The sequence below is a fragment of the Ambystoma mexicanum genome, chromosome 2q, assembly GCF_040938575.1.
Source record: "Ambystoma mexicanum isolate Mex_15411 chromosome 2q, UKY_AmexF1_1, whole genome shotgun sequence".
In the NCBI taxonomy this organism is placed as follows: domain Eukaryota; kingdom Metazoa; phylum Chordata; class Amphibia; order Caudata; family Ambystomatidae; genus Ambystoma; species Ambystoma mexicanum.
This window is the reverse complement of record NC_090924.1, coordinates 310,126,953-310,151,089: the sequence shown is the minus strand read 5'-3', so window position 1 is coordinate 310,151,089 and position 24,137 is coordinate 310,126,953. Positions and strand designations below refer to the sequence as shown.

Genomic DNA, 24,137 nt, shown 5'->3' with positions numbered 1-24,137 from the left:
TGCGGGGGGGGGGGGGGGCAGAAAACACCATAGCTTACCTGGCTGCTGGTTGAGTATAACTACAAGGGCATGTGCACTGTTGGGGGCGGGGGGCATCAGAAAACACCATAGGTTACCTGGCTGCTGGGTGAGTCTAACTACTACGGCATGTACACGGTTGGATTCTGGGGATGTATAAAACCGATTAGCATTGGCTGTGCGCAGTGTATGCATGAATGCATTAGTTGTCCAACTATCATGCACTCATACAATTAGCAACACACCATGAAAACGCACAGAGGCCAGACAGGGTGGTTAAAGGGGAAGGTAGACTATAAATAAGAGCAAGGATCAGTAATTGCAACAATAGTACAACAAGTAAAGATAAAAAAAGTTGAGGGGAGACAAACCTACTTTGGGTTGTGAGTGCATTAAACGTGCAAGTGTACAGGTGTTTTTCAAGGTGCAACCCAGTAATAGAATGCCTTAGTGCAAGGCCTTGACAGCCGTGTCTCAATTGAAGAAAATGATCCAGTGCATGCATAGCAACATCAATTCCGTACATCAATACAAAAAGCACTACATGTACCAGAATGCAGCACACCATAGTGACAAAAAGAAGCACAAACACAGTCAATCAAACCCACAACACCTGATGCACAGACAGAGATTACTTATGCTCCCACCCACATAGCACCATTGGCCTGCACACCAATTAGCCAGGTCCCCTACCTGTTAGAAGTGCACAATCACATATGCATCTGATTGGAAATCTGAATTTTTTCCATTACATATCTAGGATTTTGTATCATGGACATATTGGTATTACTGCGTTGTAACACAATAATGACACATACACCAGCTCCATTTGTTTTAGTTGTACTGAAAGGTTCAGAGGTCATGTTTTCTGTAAATGGGCCATGTCAAAGCCACTGCACACCACACACCCGCCATGCATTCTCACAATGTGCATTTCTTGCACCCGAAATAGGACATATGCTAGGTAAACTGCATTTTGCATGTGCATTTTTGTTTGGTTAAGTGAACACTATACAGCCTGTACCGGTTACCAGACATTTGGTCGAAAAAAATTGGTCGACCAGACAAATGGTCGAACCAATTTGGTCGAAAACCAAATGGTCGAATTTTTTAATTTTTTTATTTTAACCCTTTTTTTAATTTTTTTCTCTAAAAACCCCTTTTTTTAAAAAACGAAAACCCGAAAAATAAAAAAAAATTCGACCATTTGGTTTTCGACCAAATTGCGTCGACCAAATGTCATTCGACCAGTTTTCAGTCGACCAAATGACTGGACACCCCTGTACCAACATGCTATGGGCAAAAGTATGACATTGTACACTTTCTGTTGATCCCGTGCAGGTGATGCTGGTCATCCCCTGATGCCATGGTTGATGACCCCCGTGAGGCAACCACACAACCTTCACGAGCAGGCATACAACTGTGCCCATGTAAGTACTTGGTACACAACTGAACAGACATTTGGCCTGTTAAAGGTGAGGTTCCGCTGCCTGAGCAGATCAGGGGGAGCACTAATGTACAGCCCTTTAAAGGTGGGAAAGATCATCCTTGCCTGTGCCATGTTTCACAACATGTGTATCAGTCACAATGTCCCACTGCCCCCAGACATGGACATGCAACCACCAGAGGCAGAGGAGGACAGTGAAGAGGAGCTACCAATTGCACAGCGCCGTGATGGCATGGATGGACATGTCGCACGAGATGAACTTATACACCACTGCATCTGAGCACCTGTCACACAAGCGGCACACGCCATCTAGCGCACTGGGCACTGCACATTAATAAAATCACTCACTTACACTGAAAAATCAATGTCCAGTCATGATTTCCAACTGTAATTTGTGCAATAAAAATATATAGAAATGTGTAACGGGTTAACTCACAGTACTATCCCCCCCAACTATCTCTCCCCACTCCCCCTCCCCAACTATTCCTCCCCACTCTCCTTCCCCAACTATCCCTCCCCAATCCCCCTCCCCAACTATCCCTGCTCACTCCCCCTCTCCCTCCTGTCTCTAGGCAACTCCTGTCATGTTTGGCAATGTTCTTTTCCACGAGTCACATACAGGGCACATATGTCTCCATGGCCTATTTTCTTCCCCTTTTTGGGTCATGTGTGCGGCTGTGTTCTGAGCGGGACAGCCGCATCGAATGCCGCCTTGGGCTGCTCTGCAGCAAACTCACAGGTGTGGTGCTTGTGGATGGTGCAGGGGGGAGTGCCATGGACCTTCTGTCCAGGAAAGCCTGGCGTAACATGGCCATTGTCTCTGCGATGTACGACATTACACTGTTCTCCTCCTGTACCCTCCTTGACATTTGTACGATGGCACGCGTACAGCTACCAAGTGCCCGTGCATTACAGCATCCACTGGCCTGGACGCTCTCGCGCATGAGCTGCACCTCCTGAAGGTGCTGCTGAACCAGGGATGTCAGGGCATCCTGCCGTTGTTCCATCCTGGTGAGACATCCATCAATATCCCTCACATTGGGGAATGGGGGATGTTGGGGGCTAATTGGGCCCATGGGGCTGAATAGCAGGGCCTGCTCAATGCTGTGGTCGGTGCTATCTCCGGTTCCCACAGTGCCATCGTCACCTGTGTCCTCTACAATGCACTCATGTGCACGGCCTTGTGGCTGTGGTGGTGGCACCACTGAGGCCTGAGGTGGCTGTACTGGGGGCACCCCTGCGGCCTGAGGTGGCTGTAGTAGTGGCACCACTGGGGCCTGAGGTGGTTGTGGTGGTGGCACCACTGAGGCCTGAGGTGGCTGTGGTGGTGGCACCACTGGGGCCTGAGGTGGCTGTACTGGGGCACCACTGGGGCCTGAGGTGGCTGCACTGGGGGCACCACTGGGGCCTGAGGTGGCTGTACAGGTAATGTGCCTGAGGGAGTCAGAAAGGCAGGTCGTCAGTGATGAGTGTGGATTGATGAGGCAGAGATTAATGCTTTGGCTTTTTAACGACAGTGCTGTGTCAGGGACATGGCGGGGACATGGCATGTTGCACACATGCTTGTGTCATGCATACTGTGCGGGTGGATGTGTGATGTACGTACATGGTGTGTGTTGTGCCGTAGATACTGTTGTGGTGAACTGGCAATTGCTGCATAGCGTGTGTGGCACACAGGCTGTGTGATCTTGTGTTGGGGAGGGTTGTGCCATGATTAGGGTCACCATGTGCATGCTGCCTGTATCACTTACAGGGATAGGTGGACATTTGTGCTCATGGGCCGGGCTGGCTGGGACGAGGGAGTCACATGTTTCCTTGGTTTGTGCCACTGGTCATTTGTGGGTGGGGGAGGTGCTTTGCACTGATATGAGTTTGTGACAGGGCTAGCATGGCGGACACACACCAATTTGTCTGTGGCAGGTGGACGTGTGTCTGCATTGCAGCAGGAGTATGTTCTGTTGGCCATACAGTGTGTCTGTGCTAGGTTCTATGTGTATTTGTGGTATGTGTGAGGTTTTGGGTGAAGGTGTTTGTCATTGTGTGCACCCAGGTTGCAGGGGGGGGGGGCAGGGCTGTATTGGTGTTGTGTACAACACACTTGACATATTCTGCTGCTGTAGTGGGTGCAGGGTGGACAGGGAGGTTGATGTGACATTGGGGTTACGTTTACTCACCAGCCTCCTCAGATGTCATGGATCTGACCTCCGCTGCACCAACCACTTCTATGGCCTTGAGGTGCAGCACACTGCTGCAAGTTTCCTCCCAGGGCTGCAGGCAGATAGGGGAGACACTGCTGCCACCTGTTGCTATACCCTGTCTGCGCTGGCGGGTCGCTGCCCCTGGGACCTTAAACTTTTGAAAAGCGCTGGCCGGTGCATGGGTGAGCACCCGCAGAGGCTGTGAGCAGGGGGGGCGAGCTTCTATGTCGGGGGCAGCTTGTCCGCCCTGGGCCGTGGCACCTGTCGACCTGCCCGGGGGCCAGACCAGACGGGCCCCAGAGACATCAAGAACAAGCCGGTTGGGTCCGCGTGTTGGGGGCGGCACGACCGAGCTGCCCGGCCGTGCCCACAAAGGCCCACCTCGCGGCTAGAGAGTCGGGCCTTTCAACAAAGAAATCCTCCCGGGCTTCGTATGCCAGGAGCTCGGGAGGTAATGCAGAGACACACAGTGGAAGCCTGCTCAACCCCAGAGGGTGGAGCGGTGAAGATGGAAGCCCCAGGTTGGCCTCTCAGGCAAACCGGGATGAAGAGGAGGTGGTGGTGAAGTCCCGGTTCACTCCATTGAGTGGCCCGGGTGAAGAAAGCCCCGGGCTGCCCAGCGAAGCGGCCGGGGTGAAGGTGCGGCCTGCCCCCTGCGATTCCACAACGCATTGCTGAGGGGGCGGGCCAGAAGGAGGCTGCAGAGAGTGATGGTGAGTACAGCAGCGGCCCCATAGCAACGGGACACCGCCGGAAACAGAAAATGGCGCTGGAGAGCGGCAGTGATATTGGGTGGGTCCCTCAGCCAACGGGGCCCACCCATGGAAGTTAAAGAATGCAGCGGATCGCAAAGGTGACATCAGGTCGATCCCCCAACCAACAGGGCCCACCCTGAACAGTATTACTGTTGGTGCAGTGTAGAGTGTGGAAGGGGCTGTGGGGTGCAAGGAGATGAGCAGCTCAGCAAGGAGAATATGCCTGAGACGGTTGCGTTCTCCATTCATCTGCTACATTGCTTTTGTGTCTGTCTCTATTATAGGGTAGGAATAGTGGGTGGACTTGTCCTAGATTTCAAGTTTGCTTTCAAGTGTTTTCAGGAAGTCGAGGGGGTTTGCTGTGTGTGCTCATGGTTGGGGCTTGGGAAGGGTACAGGGGTGGGGAGATTTGTGGGGTGGGGGCATATTGTGGTTGAGATACAGTGTAAACATGGGGCTGAGGTGGAATATTCTTGTTACTCTGGGGTACATGTTTCTCATTCAAGGATAGATTTTATTTTCACTGGGCAAGAACATATGGAATGGTTAAGCTCAGTGGAATATTTGGATAGGATGTTATCAGACCATGCGCCTCTTTGTGTGGCTCTCCATATGCCCCTGAGGCGTACCCCAATCCCGATGTGGAGATTCAACAATGAGAGGCTTAAAGATGTAGCGTTTTTCGGCAGGAGTTTGGGTCGGAATGATCATGATATTTTGCCTCTATTTGTGGTCAGGAAGTACCAGATCTACCGAATGGGAGTCACTGAAGGTCTATATTAGGGGCATGTGTATGTCCCTTAGGACTGGGGTGCGCAGAGCTCTTACTTATTCAGTGTTACTGCTAGAACAATGCTTGGCTGAATGGATCAGGGGGATCGGGGCAAGGAACGGCTCACAGACACAAGCTCGAGAAATCTGAAATTATTTATAATTAGTGCAGGAGGGGTTGGGGAGCTTTGATTATGCAGCTCTTGTGGCGAAAATGCATTTTGAGGGAATAGACATATTAGCGTGGAAGTAGGGTGGGTAGGCAATCATGTGTATTAAATTTGAAGGTCGTAATATTGTGATGGGGCAGAAAGAAATGTGCCAGTTATTTTATGATTTTAATTTTTTTATGCCAGACTATACACAGCGCAGCCCAGCGTGGATGCAGATGGATCTCAGCGTTGTTGGAGGAGGCACAATTAGGGTTGTTCACTGAGGAGGGCACAGCGCTTAATGCGCCGATAGATGTAACAGATGTGGAACGGGCTATAGACAAGTTAGGGAGGAATGAAACACCGGCAGTTGATGGGTGGACGGTGGAACTCTAAAGTGCTTATAAACAGTTGCTGGCTCCTAGGTTGCTTGAGGTATTTCAGGAAGCGCTTGCTTGTGGGGCGTTTCCGAGCTCCATGCTAGAGGCATTGGCGGTCCTGTTGCCCAAACCGGAGAAGGATCTCTAGGAATGCGGCTCATACCGACCATTTTCACTGATTAATGTTAACCTAAAAGGGCTTAGCAGGGTTCTAGCACAAAGGTGGAGTAGAGTTATGACCATGTTGGTCCATGAAGATCATGCCGCTTCATACCTGGTAGAACCACATTTGAATCACCAGAATCTGAGAAAACTGTTCATGATTTTGAATAAATGTACCCAGAAAATTGCGGATCACCAGCCTGGACAAGTAAACATTATTCCCCATAGGATCAGATAGCGGCTGTCTTCCCCTGGCCACATGGAAGGAGGTCACCACCAGGGAATTAGTGAGGAGTCTGGCGGTTTCATCAAAGAGCCCCCGGACTTGTACCCACCTTGAAGTTGTCAAACTCTTATGAAATGTTGATTGAGGACCTTGCAAATGATACCACTCCTTTTTAAAGATACTGCACTGTATGGGTTAAAATGAGAAAGCATGATATTTATGGTTTTTATATGGAGTGCTCAGGTGAATGATGGGCAAACAGCTTTGTTTCAGGAAAAAAGAAATGGGGGGTAGTGGAATTTTGTGAACACCACATTGAAGACTCACTGTATCGCTGTTCTTTTGTTTTGGTGTTATTACAAAAAAATCATAAACATGTTTAAAAAATAAATCTGGTTGTTCAAGAATGTTATTTCCACTAGGCACGGCTCCCAGTACTAAGCTAAGTTTGGCGTTGTGAAGAATCTGAGGGCGTCCTCACTTCTTTCCCCAACATATCCTCCTCCCAGGGGGCCAGGGAAAGGCCATCACTATTGGATCCTTACCCTGGGTGTGGATATGTGAGTGAAGATTACCTAGATGGAGGAGACATGGGGAGTGGGGATGAGGCACCCTTGGGTGAGACACAGTATCCCCCATTTCCATTTTCTAATTAACCTAATATCCCCCAGGCCTTTGTAGATTATTAACAATCCCTTCCCTATTGTTTCACATAAAGTATCTCCCAGTAAACACCAGTCAGGTACTGGGACGAGGAAGAGCCACCCCAGAGCCATACATCCACTCTTTATTGATTCTCACACACACAAACACCACTTTGGTACGGGGACAAGGAAGATTCAACAAAGACTGACAACAGACTACAGAACTCACTCTGTGCAGTCTAGTTGCTGAGTGTCTAATCAAGCTGGCGGGATATTTAAAGGCCAGCACTGAAAAAGGAACACGAAGTAGAGAGGATCTGTCTGGAAACAAGGCCCTGAGAAGTCCAAAGAGGCTGGAGAGGGATGCAGAATAAGTGCAGCGGGAAGCCAAGTGGAAAGCAGGCCGGCGCAAGAAAGCCCTGCAGAGGAAAGTTGTTGCTTCTCTCTGAACCAGAGAAGCACCTGGAGAGGACGGGTGAGAGCCGAAAGAGCACCACTGAACGAACTGCAGCAGATAAGGGTCTGGTGGAGTCACAGAGGCAGTGAGCATAATCAGCTATACCAGCGGACGAGAGAGAAGCTGTCCATGAAGCTGCGGCAGGACCGGCAGTACAGGGAATGCTTTTCGGAGACACGAGCAGTGCTGCAGCCCCACACCAGACGTCGGACACACCAAACAATGCAAGTGAGTTTGCCCGGGAGCGCTGGGGCATACCGACAAGGGTTTCAGTGGGAGAATTCATCATATATGACAAGCTGATAAAAGTGTTTGCATTTATTTGAATTCCTGTACTTATATTGATCCAAGTAAAGTGAATTGGTTAGTGAAGTGTCTGGGTCAGTTAAGTGAACAAGGAGCAGGAACCAGACCGACCCAGGGAAGTGCAAAAGAACAGGATGCTTTATTTCTTTTTAGTTACAGTGTAAGAGGTTAGCAGTAGGAGAGTGAGGCACACGCATCCATCCTGGTCCCTGTCTCTACTCCAAGTCTCCAAACTGCCTTTCCTGGAACCCCATGGTTCCCCAGGTTCCAACATACCTCATCACATTCCATGAGGCCTAGCTCTGCACACACACATACACTTACTGACAGATAGGAACTGGCATGAACATGAAAAAGTAATGCTAATGAACAAAACCAAAGAAGCAAGAACCAGAGGAAATGTTGATACCAGTGGAGTGAATTCATTATTTACTGGTATGAAAAGTAATGCTAATAAGCAAAGCCAAACAAGCAAGAACCGGAGGAAATATTGAAACAGTGAAGCAAATTGGTTATTAACTGGCATGAAAAGTAATGCTAATCAACAAAGCCAAATAAGGCAGTATAAGTGAATGATTGTGATGAGCATTGCCAAGAGTCAATCAAGCATTGCCAAGAGTCAAGTGAGCTTTGCCAAGAGTCAAATGAGCAGTGCCAAGGGTCAAGCAGATATTATTGCACATTGCTGAAAGACATGAATGTTTGAGTAAAGGAAACCTGCATTCAAGAGAAACCTGGCCAAAGGGTGTTAGATGATTTGATCAAGAAACAGTGAATATGTTTCCTAGCAAGAGAGCGTACTGGGAAACTTATACAGACTGGTGTAAAAGAACTATACTCTGAGTTTCCTAGCTGGAGAGTACTGGGAAGATTATGATGGCTGGTGCAAATGAACTATAACCTGAGTTTCCTTGGAGGAGAGTGTACTGGGAAGCTTATGTTGACCTTTGCAAGTGAAAGCCAATAAACAAGTGAATGGTGAAAAACAAGCAATAATAAAGCTTCAAGGGCACTTGAAAGGAAATTAAGTCAAGCCTCATTGTGAAGCTGAAACTGTGGCAGGATACCTATGAAGCAAACCCAAGTAAGGTGTGTTGGTTACGTGATCTGTAACGGGTGGACTGTGTGGTCCAACAACTGCGCCTAGACCGAATACACCCACCTAAAGGAAAGACACTTTGGGCCTTATCACGAGTTGGGCTGTAGCCCTTAAATGTGGCGGTAACGGTATTACTGCCGCATTTAAGGGTCCACCCAAACATGGGTCTGGCGTGTTTACCCCAGCTCATAGCTGGGGGTAAACACACCGGAAAAATTCCCATTGTCGAGTGCAATTAGCGCACGCTAATTGCGCAGAAAATTCCCCATTGGGTGGGGAATGGGGAATTACAGTTACTGCCCAATCCTTCATCCTGCACTAATAGCACCGGACCAGTTAGCGGTAACGCTATTAGCGCGAGCGGTAACCTGGTGGTTATACCGCCGGGATGCCGCCCAACTCGTGATGAGGCCCTTTGTGATTGAATAAAGGAAAACCTGTGTGAATTGAAATTGAGGAAATGAACTTTATAAACTGGTGAAAGGTAACCAAATTCGAAGAGCTGGGAAGTGTTTCAATGAACTGTGTTATTTTGGAACATTGAATATCCTAAGGAATTGTGTTATTGTCAAACATTAACCGAATTGAAAGCTTGGGGAAGGGAACCCCTCTTTTGTAAAGTGAACTGTTTGAACCTTGGGCAGGGGAAGCCCTTTTCAATCTAAGAGCTGGAAGAAGCTTTGAACTTTATTTGAACACTTCTCATTTGATGCTGACATCCCTACACATAGTGTACGATTAGAAGCGAGGGCACGTATAGGTTTTGGACACGCAAAGACATTTGCTTTGGTCTTCCTGACAGCGTGCACATGCTTGTCAAGAGTCTTTAACATAGCATAACACTGATGAGCATTAATAAGAGTACCATATGTTTTAAGATTTGTTTTTATTCTATTTCACATTTGCTTGGATGGTATTTTACTAAGTCAAAAGCTGTAACAACTTACCTGCCAGAATATAAATGCTGAGGTTAATAAAACAGTATGTTAATGGTGTGATTTGTGCGTTTCACTTGTGATGTTCTAAACCTAAATTGTCAACTAACGCAGAGTTGCACATGCAGTTTTGCATAGTGTATGCATCACTATAATCTTTGCTATAATATCTTGCTTTCATTAACAATTATTATTTCACAAAAAAAGGAGAACAACCACATCAGTATTTCCTCAAAATGTCCTCAATTGATCATGTTAAAGAAACTTTCCTCTTTTTAATTATTAATTGTTTGTTGTTTAAAAGATTGAACCATGAGATTCACCTGAGTGGACCAGCATCTCATTACTGCTCAATGTGAAATGTACATCTTGGAAAATTGGGAGCTGAACCCCAGACAATAGACCTATGTTTCTCCATTCTGAGCAAATTCCTACCACAGACAATTATAACTTTAAAGTGGTCCTTTATTGAAAATGAATTCACTCATCTTGATCCGTTCCTGCATCTCCAAAATACACCAACATTAACATTCAAGGATGTCTCTTTTTTGTTGAAGTCTAGTTTTGAAATGTTTTATGACAGCAGTCAGCAGATTTAAACTTTTAACAGTTTATGAGTCTTTTTTATGCCATTCTGTCAATTTCATCATATATTAGGATACTTTTAAAGGCCAGTTTTGCTTTATAGTGATATATATATACGCGAAACATTGGCGCCAACCAGACAATGCCTTCTACATCATTATCCATCTTTTGTTTGTGTCTAGATTGAGATTGTGCCCGTTACTACATTTTAAGTAGAGTTCAGTCATGAAGCTAATACGGCTGCATGGTTGGGATATTAATACTGCTTTCTGTCTCACCTTGAGACTGCGGTCATGTTAGCACCACCCTAGGTGCATTAAAGGATTTGTAGCTTAGCAGATTCAGATGTTTTCACATGGCTTTTTTTCAAGGCACAGTCAAGTTTCTGGTCCCCATTAACTAAACTGGATGTGGCCTTCATATCAAATGGCTCAATATGGTCAATCTACTGAAAATGCTACTTATTAACAGCTATGTTTGCAACTCTTTTAAAGATGACAAGCTAATCAGCTATTTCATTTAATATACTGTCAACAGAATGGCTGCACACTATTTTAATTCTCTGCAAATTAGGATGTCATGATACTTCAAGGAAGTTTACGGCAATAAGAAAGAACACATTAGAATCACATGGTGGAAATTGTAATTGCTTACTCAGAGAACTGCTTGATAGTTATGGATTTCAGCACGATCTGGAAGAATACACTGGCCTGTCGAAATAAGAGAAGCAATACATGTTTAGCTGATCACATGTATTTAAAAATAAGACATGAACATTATCTTCTCACTTTTCTTAGTTGAGCATTATAAAGGGCAGATGTTCTGGATCATAGTCTTGGAGCTAAGGCTGTCTGTGCATAGTTGAACTTGTTTTTACATTGTACATACAAGGTGTGTGTCATAGAAAAGATCAGCGTCCACAGTTCAATGGAGGAGGAATGGGTGATCTTGCATTAACATTAAAATAAAACAGAAATTAATAGTTGACAACTGAGACACATACTGGGGACAATGACCAATGATTAAGAGTGATCTAGTAATTTATGATTAACAGGGTCCCACCTAACACAAAGCTATAAACCATGAGCCATGTGCCCTTTGTCAGAATGCACACCAGGTCCTTTGGTGGCTATGCTGTCTTGGACATTTAGTGAAATCCACATTGGAGGATAAATTGGATGTGTCATATTTAGGGGATCAGGTCAAGAAGCCAATTCTAAATGATATATTTGTCATGCCAGACACAGCTCTGATACCCTTTGGTTACACCATGTTGCTTTATGGTGTTCTTTGCCAAGATCATCACAGTGATGTATGGTTTCTCGTCCCTGGGCCTCAAGGTAACCCAAGGTAATGCTCAGTTTCGCTCACTGCTGCTAGCACATTTACTGCATGCTTCAGCACACAACTTGTTGTCTCATTTTCCAAAGCACTGTGGATATAAATGCTGTTTCATCTGTGATGTAATTTCCTTGAGTAAGGCTGAGCATAGGCAAGAAAATAAATGGGCAGAACCGTACCTGATAAGAAGTCCATTTCTTTGTATTGATTTCATTAAGGTTAAGCTTTGACAGTACTAATCTTGAAGGCGGAATGAAGTCTGACATATTGTCAGGAACGAGTTGAAAGATATCGCCATTCATGCTATTTAAAAGCTGTGAATTTAAGAAAGAGAGATACAGGTTGTAATATCAGTGATTGGCAGAAGTATCAAAGTACCAACATTGACCTTGTCCCCAACCTTGCAGAATACCAACTCATTCCCCATTTGAAATGTTCTGGTGAACCTTAAGATTGCAGCAAACCAATGAGTAACCAGGACGACAAAGAAACAAAATCACTGAGGTACTTACTAAAGGTTGTGCTTGTAAACTGGCAACTACCTCTTAAGATACAACTTGTGAAGCTTCTATTTGAAACTTGCCACACAATGAGGATGTGTTCTTTTTAAAGAAGATATAATGGAGATGAAAATATGACAAATCACCTTTCTTAATGATGATTTTTAACTCATATTATTTTTACATAGAAACCTCTCCATAGTTGGCATAAACTCATCCTTTCAAGATTTTGGTTTAAATTGCACCAAACTGCTCCTTTGGTAAGTATGAGCAGAAGAAGAGTACTAGAGTAGCATCAATTTCTTCAAGACCAGATGTTGATGTTTGTTTTTGTTCTTTTTTGTTTAAATCTATATATTTCATCTTGCTAAAATGGTATTGCTCCTAGCCTTACATAATCATTCAAGCTGACATTGGTACATTGAATTCCAAGTCATGTGGTGGATACCCACCCGTTGTACAAATCGTTGTTGCAGGGCAGTTGGTGCCATCTCCATGTATCTTATGAATTTGACGACGAGAGAAAGCCTCTGGATTTCATTGTCAGTCAGTTTGTCAAATGAAGCAGCTGGGATGCCAGTGACTAAAGTGCCGAGGAGCATTATGGTGGATTCATTGATCTAAACAAAGGCAGAAGTAGATGACACTTACGACTCAAATAGAAAAAAATTGTGTTTCATCACTGTCCATTTACTCTAAACACATGGCATTATAAAGATACTGGGCCTCATTCCGAGTATGGCGGTAAGGGATAGCGGCCACCGGTAACGAGACCAGTGGCGGTAATCCCTTACCGCCATACTCCGAGTTCCCTCTGCGCCCTCGCCCTTAACGCCTGCTTTGAGCAGGTGTTAAAGTCAGGGCGCAAAGGGGCCTCCAAGCCAATAACGGTGACCGTAATGAACGGTCACCGTTATTTGCATCTTCCCCATTCCCATTGAGCCCTATGGGGGCTCATTTGGGAATGGGGAAGAGCCTTGGTGAATGGGGAATTACCGCCCCGCCAACCTTGGAATGGGGCGGTGATTCCGCCATCCACCAAGGCGCTGCCGGTCCGGGTACGGCGTCAACCAAGGCGTTAATAGCGCCATTGGTTAGCGCCGTACTCGGAATGAGGCCCACTGTTTGCCTAGTAAGAGCAATTGATTAGTATGTGGAAATGCAGATCAATACTTCTGACTACTTGTTGCCCACATCTTTACCTGCTTCCCTGCCTCTCTCCATGTGATCTTCCTCCCTTTCTCTCATTTTCACTTCCAACACACTCCATCGTGCTCTCATTTACTCCCTCTGTCATTACTCCTTACATTACCCTCATCATTGCTCCTTTTCATCGTTTCTTTTTTAATTTGCCAATTTTTCTTCATCTGTTCTTTCCTTCATCTCTACATTGCTCACACTGCCCCCCCTTATCTTGCTGTTTCTCAGACTTCTGCCTTCTTTCTGTCTTGGTTTTCCAATTAATGTTGACAATTTCCCTCCCCTTCTTTGTGTCTGTATATGTAATAATTTTAGAATTTCATCCTTTCCTTTTCTCCCTTTTTTTCTCTTACCTTTTTTCATTTCCCTTACCTGCCTTGCCCTTCCTTTTTTGAATGCTTTCAGTGTTATTGCCTCTTTAATCTTTTCTCTGCCACCCAAGCTCACTTAATACATCACTTTACTTGCCGTCTTACTTTATTTTCTTTCTCTTCCACCACCTCTCCTTCTGTCTTTTGCTATGGTAATGTTCTTTTACTTTTCAATCCCAAATTGATACCTGGTCCTACTCAGTTCACTGATCTCAGTATTAATGTATTCTTTTACTTTACCTGAAGTCCAAGATTTGATACTATTGCAGATGCTTGAGTTGTGCTCCATCCTGTATAACTCCCCAGATCCGAAAGGTGGGCTAGGAGAACAGTTCCATTTAGTTTCTGCAGGATGTTTGATGGAGAAATTGTAACAACTAAAGAACCAATCATATTAAGAATTTGGTCTGAAACTGAGTCCACGGAATCGATGAGATTAATCAGGACCTAGAACATAAAAAGAGTGTGTCACGATGAACGCGTATTATAAAAGACACTTTCTGACTTTGTAAACATTTATTTACCTTCATGTAATATGTTGCACTGTTTTATATTTGTTAATACATTGGATGTTAAATTCAGTTGAGGAATGTGACCTTTAATCAGGCTGTGGGATGTTTACAATGATGAACATCTGGCCAGAAATCTTTAATTCCTCCCAATTTGAGCAAACATTAACTTTTTGTATTATTGGGCATTTCCTCTATAGAATCCATTTCAAGCTCTGAACTTAGTGGTTTTCAACAGCCGCATTTACCTTCTCTATGCACCAGCAATGCCATGTAGGTCATCTTGCAGAGGCCGAGTTGAAAGTATTATAAGGTGATGGTCGTTACCTCCTCACTAATCTAACTCTCTACTTTGAATAGATAGTAGAGTAATGCTGAGAAGCAGCACCTTTTCTTATCTGGGAACTCAGTTTTGACTGCTGTTATTTAAATCAAATATCATGTAACCTTAACTCACTGTGTTTTTGTGTTGCCCTATTTTGTTTTTGCTCTAAAATGTTTTAGAGTCACAATAATGTAATGTGATCCGATGTATACTTTGGAGCAAACTGAAGCGATGGGGTTTCCACCCACTAATACTGTACTATATAAAATCATTATGTTCAGGAACATCTGTTCATCCTAGGCTTAATCAGGAAGGCCTCCTGAGTAGCCCTGTTGAGACCAATTTTGTATTAAACCAGAGTTGCACGTTGACCCCAGTTTGTATAACTTACATGTAGCCGATTTTGAGGAAGAACTACAGAAATGTATAGTGTAGTGCTTTCTGCGGCACTACCGCACGGGCACTTTGTGCAGTCATTCCCCAGCTGACAGCGTAACATTCTAGGAGAGAACAGAGGGGGCGAGCAGAGAAGGTTGAAGGTACGGGGCAAAGGAGAAAGGCTGGCCGGGCTCTGTATCCCTCCTACTTAATAAATCACATATGTGTTACCCCAGTTAAGGCCTCTGTGTTCACTCCTTCATTACAAAATGTAATCATTTTCCACCTCCTTTAGGCTAACCACACATCACGTGGTTGTCCTGTGCTGATGATACAGTTATTTTGGATCAGACACCTATCGGACTCCAGTGTCCTTTAATTACATTACATACATTTTCTGCGGATAATTACCTTTGCATCAACCACAAAAAATGATTATCAAAGCTGATGAGAAATGTGCTCATGGCTTTGTTCGGAAAATCAATAACGAATCGATTGAGGTGGTTAGTAGATATACATATTTGGGTGTTACCATATTTGACTCACTTAGCACCCCAAAGCTGGCCAAAGAAGTGTTATGCAAGGTTCAAAGGAAATGTAATGCCATTAAAAGCTTTGTATCCCACAAAGGTGGATACTCTGCTGAGGGTCTGATTAAAATGTACAAAACTAGTATTGTGCCTTGTTCCCTTTATGGCCTGGAAGTGATTTCTTAATAAGGAATCCTCCTTGCTTCACAAACTTGAGGGTAAACTATGGCGCATGACCCTCAATCAATCCAATTCCATCCCTGTAGAAGCTATTTGCTGCAAATTGGGATCACCTCTTTACAAACACAAAAGAAGATAGCAAGTGGCTCTTTTTTTCTGAAAATGTTTTTAGAGAAAGAAAATGAAGCTTCTCTGTATTCGAATTTCAGCAGTTTATTCAATTTAGATATTCCAGCAGGTATATGAAAATCTTGGATTGTTGAAATTAAGAACTTTTTGATGAGATTGGACACATAGTTGAGTTCCCGATTAATCTTGGCTGTGCACTGAAGGGAATCAAAGAGAATGCTTATTCATGGGATCAAAATAATAGCATGTCGATCTTGGCTGTAAAAACTTGTGTTATTGCATGTACTAGACAAAGCTTTCCGATTAATGTCCCTTTTAGGTATATTGTAAGGATAAGCTGTTCTAAGGTGTTTAGTTTCATAATGCAACTATGGTTTGAACAGTTACCAACATTCTCGCTTATAAGTGCATGGCAACAGATTCCGTATAATGAGCAACTATGCTGTGTTTGTAAAACTTAAGTGGAGACCCCTCACTATCGTTTTAAACTGGTTGTTGCAAATTGATAGAATTGTTTAAGAAAGGATATGATATCTTTTTCATGATATTAAAAATATGTTTACTGAGCAACGCTGGGCAGCTATACACACGGAATAATATGAAACTGATCTTTATAGCATTTTATATTTGGTAGAAAGTGACTAAGTTAATTGAATCAACTGGTTAGCAGATTAATTTATTTTGATCATGTACTGTTTGGTAAATTAGTGCTTTTATTTTATTATTATATGACCTATCTGTATTGTTTATTTATATGAATGAATTGTACTGTTGGTATTTTTAGGTGTATAGTGTTACAGGTTTGTTTAACCAGACCACTTTAATAAAAATAAAACAATGCTTTATGGTCACAGTAATGTAATGTGTTGTCTGAATGGTTGTTAAGCTGTTTTCATGCATTTATGTTTTAATGTGCATTACATTTGTACTGCTTTTGTTAGTATTTGCAGTTTGTATTATTTACTCAATTAAATTTAGCACACATATTAAATGTTTGCATTGTTTATGTACAGTGTAATGACTATAAATGTTGTGTATATGTTAATGTTAATGTTTCTTGTAAAAGGAAATGTTACTATGCTTTTACTGTATATTATATTTTAATATTTTTGTATTGGTTTTGTGTATGTTTTATTTTTATAATGTTATGATTATTGTTTTCACACATTAGAAGACTCAGGCTGGTCTATTCTGTAGGGGGTATTTATCAGGGCTTTTTGTTTTTTGTTCTGGGTTCGCCCTCTTGTGAGGTACTTGGGATTTCTTTAAAACTGCTTCATAGATGAAAAACCTTTTTTATTTTATTTCTCTATCCACAGGGTATTAAAAAGGAGGAGATACATTTATATGTATTTCTGTTGAATACTATGCTTGTTTGTCTTGAGACATAGTATCGGGTAATATCAGGGTCTTTTAATTGAACTCTCCCATGTCTTCTCTATACTGGTCTTTTTCGTTATCTTTCCAGAATCCAGTTTAAAGATCTGGATGGTTCTCATCTTGTTTTGGAGAATCATAGACCAAAAAGGGCCCACCGAGTTTCAAGCACATTTTCTACTTGTCTGGGTTGTTTTGGTGAAGATAAAATGCTGCAACCTTCGGCTTTTTTTTCTTCACCAAAACAACCCAGACGAGTAGAAAATTTGCAGAGGGGCTACGTAGATGTTGAATAGCCATGACGATAAGATAGAGCCCTGAGGGACGCCACAGGCAGAGAGAGAGGTGGAGGAGAGGAAAGGACCCATTTGCACTTGGGAAGGTCAATCTAAAAGGAAGGGGGTCAACCATGCCAGTGCCCGGTCAGTGATGCCAAGGGTATCATGGAGATGATTTATGAGGGTGGAGTGGTTGACTGTGTCGAAGGCAGAAGAAAGATCGACAAGGATCAGAACAGAGGGGGAGTTTGAGTCAAGGTTCGAGAGCAGGTCTTCACGGGTGTAACGGAGAGCAGTTTCCTTGCCTCTGGGTGCTTTGAAACCAGACTGGTGATCATGGAGACAGCCAGCCAGTTCAGTGTGGAGAGTCAGTTGAGGGATGACCAGGGAAAATGGGGTGATAGAGATAGGGCGATAGGTAGCCGGCCAAGAAGGGTCAGCAGACAACTTTTTTAGGAGAGGGTGCACAAGAGAGTGCTTGAAGGCTTGTGGGAAGGAGACAGTGGCAAAGGAATGACTGCAGAGGTCAGCCAATGCAGGGGCAAGAGAGGCTAGCCTGTCCTTGTTTATTGTGGATGAACAGGGGAGAACCTGTTTAGAGGAGGCTTTCATTGAGCAGACTACACTAGAGACCTCGCCCGATGTAATGGGGCAAAAGGAGGAGAGTATGGGGAGGTAGGAGGGGGATGGGGCCAAGGTAGGCAAGAGAAGAGGGAGGATGGGGAGGGTAGTAGATGACAGTGAGGACTGGATGTCCTGGGTTTTGGAGAAGAAGTGGGAGGCCAGTGCAGAAAGCCTGGGAGGGAGGAGGTGAGGAGGTGACTGCAGTCAGATTGGTAAGTTCCTTGCATATTTTAAAAAGTTCAGCTGTGTTATTTGTGGCCCCAAAGATACAGGCTTGGACATGATCCCTCTTCTTGGAGTAGATGTCGAGACGATATTGCCTTTGGAGCAGGCGCCAGGCCAGTTTGTCAGATGATGAACTAGAGACCAGCCACTTCTGCTCAGCAGCTTTGCACTTGCGTTTCAAAGCTGCCAAGTTGGAGTCATACCAAGAGTTGCATTTGGAGGTAGGCTTCATGCGGATCTTCATGACAGAGGCAAGGATGTCCAAGATGTTTGAGATAGAGAGGTGAAGGTTAGCCAGAACAGAGTCGGAGGGAGAGGCAGAGGCGGGGGGGAGGAGAGATGAAGGTGGCGGCAAATGCAGTGACTGACACGTGCTTCATCGGTTGAATGACAGAGAAGGAGACTGGCAGTGCGGCAATAGGCAGCATCTCTGGTCCAGGGAGCTCAATATAGGAGGAGAGGAGAGAGTATTCGGACCAGGAAAGAGGAGTAGTTAGAGGGTTAGAGAGAGGGATATCAGAAGAGATGTGAGCATCCAGAGAGTGTCCGGCAGAGTGAGTGGGACCAGAGGGAAGAATTGTGAGGGATAGAGAGTCACAGAGTACAGTGGCTGCATCTGGAGAATGAAGATGGATGTTAAAATCCCCTATGAAAGGAACGTTTAGGGGAGGAGGCTAGGAGAGAGGAGGAGAGGTCTGCCCATTCTGAGAGGAAAAGGGGGGTAGGTCCAGGGGGTCTGTAGATCGTGGCGAGAGTGAGGGAGAGGGTAGGAGAGACAGACAACCTGCAGACGAGGCATTCAAAGGAGGAGTAGGCTTGAGTGGGAATGATGGTGGCAATGTGTCATAAGAGTGTGTGTGTGGTAGGAGTATGTGTTGCGTGGAGGGTGCATGTGTCCTATGTGCATGTGAGAGCATGTGTTGTACGTCCACATGTTATCTGTATTAGGTGCATATGTGGTGGGTGCGCATGTTACTGGACCATATATCATAGGAGTGTGTGTTATAGAAGTGCTTTTTATAGCAGCGTGTGTCGTAGGAGCATGTGTCCCAGGAGAACAAGTTACAGATATGTCTGTAATTACAGTTTGTGTCATAAGAGTGGGGAGTGTGTGCTGTAGGAGCATGTGTCGTAGGTACACATACCGTAGGTGCATGTGTCGTAGGTGTATGCTCTGTGTACACTTCATATGAAAAGTGTACATGTATTCCATGACATTGAAACTGGCATATAATAGAGGAGTGTGTGTTGCAGGAGCATGAGTAATAGCAGTGCGTGTCGTTGGACCACGTGTCATAGGGGTATGTGTCATTAGATTGTGTGTTGTAAGAGTGTGTCGTAAGTGTGTGTATCCTGAGGGTGGGCCTGGTTGGAGCATGTGTGGAAGGAGTGTGTGTGGTAGCATGTGTGATAGGAGCATGTGTCATAGTTGCGTGTGTTGTAAGTGCATGTGTCGTAAGGTGCATATGACAGCACATGTTGTATGTATGCATGTTATGTGCAGTAAGCGCATGTGTAGTAGGTACGAGTGTCATAGGAACATGTATAAGAGAAGGGTGTGTTGTAGGAGTGCTTTTCATAGCAGCACGCGCCTTAAGAGCATGTGTCGTAGGGCCATGTGGTATAGGAGTGTGTGTCATTAGAGTGTTTTTTGTAAGAGTGTGTGGCAAGTGTGTGTCGCAAGGGTGTGTGTTGTAGGAGTGTGTGTCGTAGAAGCATGTGTCGTAGGAGCATGTGTCGTAGGTGCACGCTCTGTGTACAGTTCGTATGAAAAGGGTACATTTATTTCATCACCTTAAAACGAACATTGAAGTCAATTATTACGCTCTTTGGACAGTTTGTAGTGAAGGTGTACATGTATTCCTTCACCTTAAAACTCACATTAAAGTTAGCTGAGACTTGCCTTTAATGTGAGTTTTTAGGACATGTTAATTGTATAATGTACGTATTGTAAAACTCATAGGTGCGAGTCTCTGACCGATGTTATTTAACATCTACATGCGTAGTCTATGCGATATTTTGGTGAAAGTTGGAGTATTTTTCACGAATTATGCAGACGACACGCAGCTGGTCATTGAATTAAAAGGATCATACATTGAGCATAGTGAGATGATCGCATCAGTCTATAGTAAAATGAATGAATGGATGCAGAGGAACTGGATGTGTCTTAACAACACTAAAACAGAACTCATGCTATTTGGACATAGTAGTTCACTTGACAAACTGGGGATTGAGTATGGGACTTTTAGGATTAACGAAGCCAAAATTCAGGTATCTACCCAGGTTAAAACCCTGGGAATGATGGTAAACTCCTCAGTGAATGCGGAAGCACAGGTCAACTACCTGCAAAAGAATTCAGCTTACTATCTGCGGCTCATGAAGGCCATTAGCCCTTTCCTGGATGAAGGCAATATAGCCACAATAGGGAGTGCCATTGTGCTATCAAGACTGGATTATGGCAACGTACTCCTTGTTGGAGCAACGGCAAAAGACCTAGGGAAATGCCAAGTCATAGAAAATGATGCTGTTAGGATAGTTAAAAAACTAAGAAGAAGGGACCACATTACTTCAGCCAGACAATCGTTACATTGGCTTAGAGTCGAGGAGAGAGTTAAGTTTAAGACCATGATACTGGTCCATAAGTGCCTTTTTGGAAAAGCTCCCAGCTATCTAAAAAATCGTCTGGAACGGTACATTCCACTGAGGGCTCTCAGATCGGAAGGCATAGGACTGCTTATAGTGCCTAAATATAAGCTGAAGAGAGGTTTGGGAAGATCTTTTGTTGTATTGGCGCCACAGATGTGGAATAGTCTTCCTCAAGATCTTAGACAGGAGGAAAATCACATAAAGTTCAGGAAAGTCATGAAAACCTACTTGTTTAGGTGATTGATATCTCCTCCGTTTCTTTTTGGATAATCTACTGATTTAGATCTAGAATTGGTAGAATCTGCTGCCTGTGATGCATTTCTGTTTGTATAACTGTTTTTGTTTGTCAAAGCGCCCTGATGCCCCCGGGCTGCCGGCACTATAGAAGCGGACATACACACATACATACATACATACACTCTTTGGACAGTTCATATTGAAAGGGTACAATTATTCAGTGAATTTAAGACTGACATCAGTGACAGCTGTGACTGCCTTTGTTGTGAGTTTTTAGGAGATGTTGATTTTGTGATGTACCAACTGTATACCTATTATGCTCTGCGTACATGATTGCAGCGCAGGTTGTAGGTGCCTCTGTGGTAGGAGTAGAGTGTATCCTAAGACTGTGGGCCTCATCACGAGTTGGGCGGTAACGCTAGCGCTATTAGCGCCGGCGCTAATAGCCTTACCGCCAAACCCCCCAGCGCTATTAGCGCCGGATCATGGGTTTGGCGGAAGGGTTATTGCCCATTCCCCATTGGGCCCATTCGGGAATTCCTCATTCCCCATTGGGCCCAATGGCGAACATTTGCGCTATTACCGCTGGCGGATTTCCCGCCGGTGGTAATAGCCCCGAAAATCGGCAATTTCGCCGCGGATTTCCCCCCAGCTTAAAGCTGGGGGGAAATCCGGCAAGGCCATGATCTGGCGGACCCTTAAATGCAGCGGTAATAGCGCTACCGCCGCATTTAAGGGTTACCGCCAGACTCGTGATGAGGCCCTGTGTTTTGTAGGGCTGTGTGTGGTAGGAGCATGTGTCGTATGTGCATGTGTTGTAGGTGCATGTGTCGTAGGTGCGTGTGCCATAGGCGCGTGTGTCATAGATGCATGTGAGAGCACATGCGGCACAGTCACTGGTTATGTGCGGTAGGTGCATGTGTAGTATGTGCGCGTGTCATAGGAACATGTATGAAAGGAGTGTTTCTTGTAGGAGCGCTTGTTATAGCAGCACATGTCATAAGAGCATGTGTCATAGGAGCATGTGTTATAGGAGTGTGTGTCATTAGTGTGTGTTCTGGTAGGAGCTTGTGTGGTAGGAGCTTGTGTCATAGGTGCGTGTGTCATAGGTGTGTGTGTCATAGGTACATGTGTTGTAGATGCATGTGTCGTAGGTGCATGTGAGAACACATGTTGCATGTGTAGTAGATGTGCGTGTCATAGGAACATGTATGATAGGTGTGGGCTCCAGATAAGATTTTGAAGTGGGAGAATTTTTCTCCCTATTTTTTAAAGTTGGGAGTAAAATTATTTTTTCGGGAGTAAAAATGTAAGTCCAATTCCCAATGGGAGTATTTTATAAGCGAGTAAAAGTATGTTTTAACTGGGAAACGGAAATGTTTTTGTAATAATAATTTCTTTGCACCTAGTTATTCTTGCACATTAAAAGATACATGTTTACTTCTTCCGATCAGACAGTAATAATAGCAGTTTCTTCCTGTGGTACTACGTGCACTACTGGTCCAAACATATCAATGGAGCTGTGTGAGTGAAAGCAGGGGCGCAAGGTCATATTTGTATGTTAGAAGGTCATATGTGTATGTTTCCCATTTGTTGTTGGGAGTATTTTTACTCTCTATTTTCACTTGTTGGGAGTATTTGCATATTTCTAGGGAATAAAAGTGGCCAATACACATCTTAACTGTAGTGTGTGTTGTTGGAGTGCTTGTTATAGCAGCACGTGTCGTAAAAGCATGTGTCGTAGGTGCACATGTTATCAGAGTAGGTGTCATTTGAGTGTTTGTTGCAAGACTGGCCAGTAAGTGTGTGTGTTAAGGGTGTGTGTGGTAGGAGCGTGTGTCATAGAAGCATGTGTTGTAGGAGCATGTGTCATAGGAGCATGTGTCGTAGGTGCATGTGTCGTAGTGTACAGTTCATATGAAAAGTGTACATTTATTCCAGCACCTTAAAATTCACATTAAAGTCAGCTGAGACTTGACTTTAATTTGAATTTTTATGAAAGGTTAATTGTGTAATGTATGTATTGTAAAATTCATACGCTCTGTGGACAGTTCGTATTGAAACGTTATGTTTATTCAGTACACCTGTGCACAGTTTGCATGAAAAGGGTGCATTCATTCTGAGCAGCGGCATGTATAGATACTTTTCAAACGTTAATATCTCCAAATTGGCCAAGCCTATTTTCACCCTTTTTCTTCAGTGCACCAATTCCAGATAACATCTATGTGCCTGCAAAACTTTAGGAAAAATGAAGCAGCTAATTTTACAGAAAACCCAATGTCAAAGGCTGTTCCACACGCAATCAAAGTAAAACATGTTTAATCTGTGAAGCTCTTAATGTAGAAATCTGAAATGTTGCATGTACAGGCAGCTACCTCGAAATATTACTCTGGAATATTGCCTGATTTTTTCATACAAGCGATTGAAAGTTATTAAGAAAAGTCATTTTCTAAAACGCCATAGAGACCTTTTCTTAACCTCAGCTATTCTTATTTATGTAGTACAAACTGAGCTGTTTAATAATGGAGGGTTGTAAAAATGCAGGAAACCGATATGACTAGTGTGTGTGAGGGGCTGAAGGTAATTCAGACGAGCAGGAGAAAGAAAAGTTAAGGCAGAAAAGAGGGGAAGTGGGACTTGGAAGTGGTCATTGGCAGGAGTGCAAAGAGTGTCAGTGGTAGGCAAGTTGTTAATTGAAGAACTGGGCCTTCATTTCTTCCCCAAGTGCAGGAAATAGAGGGCCTTCAAAAGGTGTGTTGGTGGGTTGTTCCATATTTTGGGAATATAGCATGAACAACAAATGACTTGCCTCTCGATAATGTTCTTTTCGATCGATGTTCCTTCCACAGATTCCTCATTTATGATTGATATCCCTATTCCAGTGCAGCTGTTCTCTGGAAATTTTTCCGCTGCTAGGAGGCACAGTGCAGCTCTGCGTCAGCTCGTCCGACACTTCTACGCCCTCCACACTGGATATGATGTCAGGGCCAGTATATATAGCGGTGCTGCGCACCGTGATCTCAGTTCGACCCTTTTCCCCAGGCACTCTGAAGCTGAGGGAACATAGAATGGATGGTGTATGATCTTCCCGCAAAGAGGGGTAGGCATGGAGGGCGATCAGGAATTCATGGGAGGAGCATCCATCAGAAAGA

At 44.2% G+C, this 24,137-nt stretch overlaps 1 protein-coding gene across 1 annotated transcript in view; it reads right to left on the bottom strand.

Moving 5' to 3' along the window:
* LOC138568695 (uncharacterized) overlaps positions 1-24,137 on the bottom strand; it is a 1,243,988-nt gene that overhangs the window by 692,211 nt on the left and 527,640 nt on the right. Inside the window, exons 76-79 of the mRNA XM_069646472.1 lie at positions 13,788-13,994; positions 12,429-12,596; positions 11,656-11,790; positions 10,790-10,845 (exon numbers count right to left, since the gene is read on the bottom strand). Of these exons, the coding sequence (XP_069502573.1) occupies positions 10,790-10,845; positions 11,656-11,790; positions 12,429-12,596; positions 13,788-13,994 (566 nt within the window). The remainder of the gene's footprint in view (positions 1-10,789; positions 10,846-11,655; positions 11,791-12,428; positions 12,597-13,787; positions 13,995-24,137) is intronic.